This window comes from Sander vitreus, chromosome 14 (assembly GCF_031162955.1).
Source record: "Sander vitreus isolate 19-12246 chromosome 14, sanVit1, whole genome shotgun sequence".
In the NCBI taxonomy this organism is placed as follows: domain Eukaryota; kingdom Metazoa; phylum Chordata; class Actinopteri; order Perciformes; family Percidae; genus Sander; species Sander vitreus.
The window spans coordinates 28,749,272-28,755,497 of NC_135868.1; the positions used below are offsets into that span (position 1 = coordinate 28,749,272).

Sequence of the window (6,226 nt, forward strand, 5' to 3'; positions counted from 1 at the left end):
TAATTTGGAACAAGAAGTACAATCTCACATGTTTATCTACCATCTTAAGACAAGTTCCCACAATGTGTTGGACTGTACATTCTCAGGTGCTTTGTGGAAAAGTGGTGGCGTCCCTTTGCGCTTGCTTTAAGATGCATGTCTACTTGGTCTTAAAGCTTCAGGCCCCGCACCCAAAAACCACTGGTGTACTCATACTGTATCTACACACTCGTTTGTAAAAAAAAAAAAGCAGGATATAATCTCTTGTCAACACATCAAAATCAGCCACTGATTTACATTTACATCTGACAATGTTTCTCGGAAAAGTACCTTAAATGTGTCTAGATCAACTTCACCTCTAGTCTACAGTACAAAGATACAATACACAAGAAGGCTGCGCTTATTGATATAGCAATAATAAGAGGCCAGAAGTATGTTTCATATAAAACAGTGAGCTCGTGAGTTTGTCCGGCTGCAGTTTGCCGGCCAAGAAGTGAAACAGAGCGTGAGCTCAGTGGCAAAATTTCTGCCTTTTACAGCAGCGTTTTCAATGCCCGTTGTTTGAGTCGAGAGCTTGGGAGGTGGCAGATCTCCAGAGAGACAGTCAGGGACAGCAGCGCCGTTGTACTGGAACAGATTAACACAGTGCACTCGCGCAGCCCTGACCCCTCATGACAGCTCCACAAATAGCGTTACGAGTGCAGGAAGTTCTCTCTCAACCAGCCTGCAGCGGCAAAGCAGCAACCTTGACAAAAACCTAATTACCAACTGCGCAAAAAACAAAAACAAACGCCACAGAACATGTCCGTTTTTATAATTATTGAGTCATTGGAGAACGTGCAAGCCGACCTCAATTAAGACTAGCGTGTGAGAACATGTAATTTAAATCTAATCAGTAGAAAAGCAGCAGAGTAAGCTGATCTATGGCAAAAACAACAACTTTGCACGCTTTTTGCTCCTCGCTCCTCCTGCCGAGTGAAATCAATGCCACAGGTAGCAGATTTAAATAATGATTAAACTAAGTGCTGCCGGGGAGTGCTGTGTCCACACATCAGAATCTCTCACCCCTCTCTCCCCCGGCTCAGCCTCCAATCATGTTCGGCACACAGGGCCATGGTTGGTAGGGAGGAGGAGGCCATTCAGTGGGTTTTAAATGCCTCACTGCACTGACCACACACAGACGTACACAAACAACACACAGATGCAAATTCTGCAATCGCGCACTTCTTTTTTTCTTTAAACCAATCTTGTTTTTGCCACCTCAGATCTTTCACCAACACCTTCACCCCTCTGATGGCTGTTTTTTTTTTTGTTTGGCTTTTGTTGGATCTTGCAACAGGCCACAGTTATGGCGTTTCTCATAGATACTATCACGTTTCTCCCTCCCTAAGCAATTCTACGAAGCGGTAACCCAAAATGTGCTTGCAACGAGCATCTAAATCTCTTGGAGCACAGAGACTTCCAAGTCATTTTCTACGGGTAAATGCTTTGTTTAAGCCGACACTCTAAGCAACGCGCTACTTTGGCAATGATTCAATCACAGTTAACTAGAGGGGGAACAGATGCGATACATTTAATGATTGCAGATTTAAATCAGAGTCAGGTAAATAACACTGAAAGCTGAAGAATCAATGTAGCACATTTCACCCCAACCAAACCGAGGTAAACCCCATCGCGTCACCCAGGAATGCTGCACAACCTCACTCTCCTGCTCTTTAAGGAAATGTGTACATTTTTTTTGTAGGAACTCAGTTTTGAAGAGCCAGCCTTCAACATGCATGTCAGAAAGAAATCAACTTGTTCTTAATCCCTTCATCCTTGTATAAACAAATTCAGAGGACTACCTTTTATAAATTTGTAAAACGCCTGCTGCTTAAAAAGATTTTGGGATGCCACAAAATCTAGCAGACCCAGATGGATAGTCTTTCCAGGCCTTCCCCCATTGTGTTTGTTAAGTTTACAATTATCCCAAAGCCTTGACAATGCAGGCACATGTGCTGAGGGCCAGATGGGTACAGACAGATGTCTCCATTTGACCAAAGACGACAGATCCGGCTCAAAGAAAGGAAACCTGGTGCTTTTGCTGCGTTTTCTCTCTTCGCAATTCTTCATCAACTCACAGGCAGGTCAGTGTGAGGGTGTACTAGACACTGTCAAATACACAGAAACACCCAAACAGAACAGAGAGATCGTCTCCTCTCGCTGTGCTACTGTGACCGCTCAGTCATTCTTTGGGGGGTGGTGTCCAGTCCAAACAAACCCGACCGGCTTCCGGACGCTTCGCTCAACAGCTCACCGTGCTCGGCTGCTGTTTGCACACAAAGTCCGATATGAAGTCAAACTCATTCTGTCCAAGGAAGAGCTCGGGCAGCTCCTGAATGCGATCCAACCCAAGCTCCAGCACTAGTGAAGTCAGAACCTCCTCGTCGATCAGATCCATGTCCATGCCGTTTAGTCCCAAAGGGCCACCGATGTGCTGCATGCCTGATAGCTGGGCCGGACCCACCCGATACTGAGCACCATTGGGCATATGGTGGCCGTTGGCTGAGACCAGCGGGTGTCCATGATACTGAGTGTTGAGTTTCTGCAGGTGCATACTGGCCATAAGCTGCTGAGAGGTGAGGTTACCGGGTAGATACTGCTGTGGGTGTCCACCCTGCTGCTGCTGATGATGATGATGCTGCTGCTGCTGCTGCTGCTGCTGCTGCTGCTGCTGCTGGGGGTGCATGTGGTGGTGCTGCTGCTGCTGCTGCTGCGGACCCTGGCCATTGTACATCATGTTTCCAGACATCATCTGGTGGTGGTGGTTGGCCATGGGAACTCCGTTCACGGGGCCGGCCATCCCGCCGGGTCCCACCATGCCCTGCCTCTGTCTCATGGCAGCCTCCATGCTGTTCTGAGGGTTCCTGCCGTAGTGCATCACCTGGCCGTTGGGCAGAGTGCGCATGCCGGGCTGGCCGTTGTGCTGTGGAGGTCCGTTCATGCCCATCCTGAAGCCGTGGGTCATGGGCATCATCATGTGTTCAGCCATGGCCTCTATCGCCCTGAAAAACATATGTGGGAACATATAACGCATCAAATTAGATGCTCTTTTATAGACCCTTTTTCATTACAACCTAAATACACTTAAAATACCCAGAATTTAAAGGAGCAATCCACCACTTTACACATGAAGTTTAGTTTACTCCTTACTACTACTACTACTACTTCTAGTGCTACTCAGCCTGAATAATGCCTTTTGTGGCTCAGATAAGTGTGAAAGAAAAACATTGAAGTAAGGCTGGGCAATATGGCCAAAACATATTATCAAATTTATTTCCAAGGTTTTGGACAATTCACTATTAATTTTCTTATTTTTCCCAAAAATAGAGCCTAAAACATGACTGAAGCATATTTTCGTACTTTGTGTATAAGACAGTTAAGCAAGAATCATAAAGACCTGCAGCACCTGCAAGGCTGTTATTGTTATACATAAGTACAAGTTGCTTGAATAAGTAGAGAATCCACTTTAATAAAATGAATTTCTTTGCTCCTGTTGTTTGTGTTTGTTGAAAGAGCATGAGCCTGATATTTACAGCCAGCTAGTGTTAGCTACCCAGCAGCTAGACAAACTGAACTAAGTAGAATCTGCACACTGTTCCATCGACTGCCATGGAGTCCTTTTTCAGTCTGATAGATGCAGGGTTAGATTCAGATAGCAGAGCCAGCTAGCCACCTACAGCAGTGGTTCACAAACGTTTTGGTCCAGGGTCCCCCCACAGCCCTGTCAGATGAACTCACGCACCCCTTCATCGATTCCCAATGTATGTTTCAAATGTATTGTATGTATGTAACATTAATTATTATATAAAAGTGGATATTGTTATTTTTAATACAATTGAACTGTCAATATTAACATTGGTTTGGTTAGCAATTGTACTACTACTAGTCTAGGCTAGGCTACTGCTACTTAGAGTAAAGCTAATTGTTTCAACCATTTATCCATTCACGTTACTTTTAGCTAACTATTTTAACCATTTCTCCATTACTTTAAGCTAATTATTTGAACAGTTAAATCCTTACTTTTAACTATTCTACCATGTATTCATTACTTTTAGCTACCTGTACTTCTGTGCTCGCTTGCTAACTAGATTTCGCACACTTTTACATAACTGCAACATGTAGTGTTCAGGTGTTACCGTTGACTTAATGTTAATATGTGGATATATTCTTTTAATCAAATGATAATTTATCGTTTTTTTCTTCTTTTATCTTTCCACATACCCCCCCGGCAACTGCAGAAGTACCCTTTGGACGGTTGTTACTGCAGATGGCTGACATAGCCAGCTAGCATCAACTCAAGGTAACCTTTTGGTGCATGTTTAATGATTCCATTTTCATGATTTAGATTCAAAAATACAAAATTGAATTCATCTAATTAATTCTATATATCGCCCAGCCCTACCCTGATGGGTTGTCTTGGATTGTTTGTTTTTTTATGGGTGTTATTTTATACAAAGTCTTCATTACTAACTGGAGGTGTGGGATTGACAGATGTAAGCATTTAGGAAGCAGGGACGGTCTAACCAAAGAAAGTACCCAGTTGCGTTATAGGAAATGTAGGATCCAGTGTTTGGGGGATTTTGGCCCATTATTGAGATTTAAAGTCATGATATCTCAGTCTCTGCTTCCATAAAGACTCTTGTGAGTCCACTTCATTTTATAGCAGTGCAATACTAAATTGCTGGAGTAACCCTTTGAAACAATCGGATGAGAACAAGCCCTGTCTCTCTGTTGAAACTCTCCTTCCTCCTCCAGTTTCTTTCTTTATTTGAATGCTCCCAGTCACATTTAAAGTGTCCATCTCAAAGCTCCAAAATGACACCATCCGAGACTTCCCGCTGGATATCTCACCGACGAGGGAGGGCAGCAATACCCTTGCAGCCAAAAGGACACAGAGGAATGCTTCTCCAGACCACACACACCTCTCCCCCCTCAACACACAGCACACTGCCTCTGTCTTCACACAGTCATTACGAAAGACCATCAACTAAAAGATAACCTACACATGATAAACAGACCCCATCCGAGCTGAAACTGTAATTTGCTGTCAAAGTGATTGGCTTGTTAAAATTGATGGCAATGGCATTATTTTATCCGCTAATGGGATTATCATGAAAAGACAGCCAGCTAGAGCGAGCAATCGAATAAATGTCTCCTTCTGTCTGTGAAAAACAAAGACACTTGAGGCTTTTAAATCCCCAAAAATTGAACTCTGGTGTTGCCCCTGGTTGCTTGTGGCAATTCAAGCCTTTTTAGTGCTGATAAAACAAGACACTTTCCCCAATAGCCTAAATCCTCCTTCAAATCCTTCTCTTGTGTTACCTAATTATACTCTGTAATAATCTGTGGAGCTTCTGTGCAGATCTGGATAACCATTCAGCCAAATGCCACTTTGTAAATAGATAGTCTGAGGGAGGATAATAACTGCTGACATTATTACACAAACATGAAACCTCTTTTTTTTTATCCTCGGGGATTGACATTCGATGCCACAAATATAACATGCAATAACGCTGCAAGTAAGCAATGTGACAAGGTGAAATCGGACAATGTAATCAGCGTTTTTTTTTTTTTTTTTTTATTACGTAAAGGAATATTAAATAATCAGCAGTACATAGGGAAAGTGCAGCCTCTCTACCTGTTTAGTGAGTAACAGAAGACGACACCTACCCGATGGATTAATGTCGAGTCCGTCCGTACGGAGAAGTTGGATCAATGCCGGGGTTGTTTCTCCAGCTGATGCTCCGGCTACATGCAGCCCTGCGGCGGATACAAACTCTGCGGCGTCTCGGCAGTCGGAGGAGTTTGTTTTCTGGGTCAATTCAGGGATTATATGCATCTATAAAGCACAGGGAGAGAGGGAGGGAGAGAGAGAGAGAGAGAGAGAGAGAGAGAGAGAGAGAGAGAGAGAGAGAGAGAGAGGAGGAGCTACCGTCCTTTCCGTCTCCTTTGTTGCCATTGGTCCTCCCCCTTAATCACTGTGCAAAGAAACATTCACTAACTACCTCCGCTGATCCACCGGAGCAGCAGAGCCCCGCTCAGCCGAGCCGCGCTCTGTGTCCCGGGAAGATTTCACCGCCGGCACCCTTGCACTATAATCCGTAGGCTAATGAACCACACTCTCTTAACTGAAAGTGCAGCTGGGAAGGATTTTTCAGGCTGCAGGCACATCATATATTCACATCATATTATTTTAACATATATA

The 6,226-nt window shown here is 44.0% G+C and overlaps 1 protein-coding gene across 1 annotated transcript; it reads right to left on the reverse strand.

Moving 5' to 3' along the window:
* Positions 1 to 222: 222 nt before the first annotated feature.
* cited4a (Cbp/p300-interacting transactivator, with Glu/Asp-rich carboxy-terminal domain, 4a) lies at positions 223 to 5,901 on the reverse strand. Its single transcript, XM_078267782.1, has 2 exons — positions 5,692 to 5,901; positions 223 to 3,023 (listed from the first exon to the last, which is right to left on the reverse strand). The coding sequence occupies exon 2, from the start codon at positions 3,008 to 3,010 to the stop codon at positions 2,264 to 2,266; it is 747 nt and encodes a 248-aa protein (XP_078123908.1). The 5' UTR covers positions 3,011 to 3,023; positions 5,692 to 5,901; the 3' UTR covers positions 223 to 2,263.
* Positions 5,902 to 6,226: the final 325 nt, after the last annotated feature.

What these genes read in the sequence shown, in the direction of transcription:
- cited4a (XM_078267782.1), bottom strand. Translation starts at nt 3,010, where the DNA reads ATGGCTGAACACATGATGATGCCCATGACCCACGGCTTCAGGATGGGC.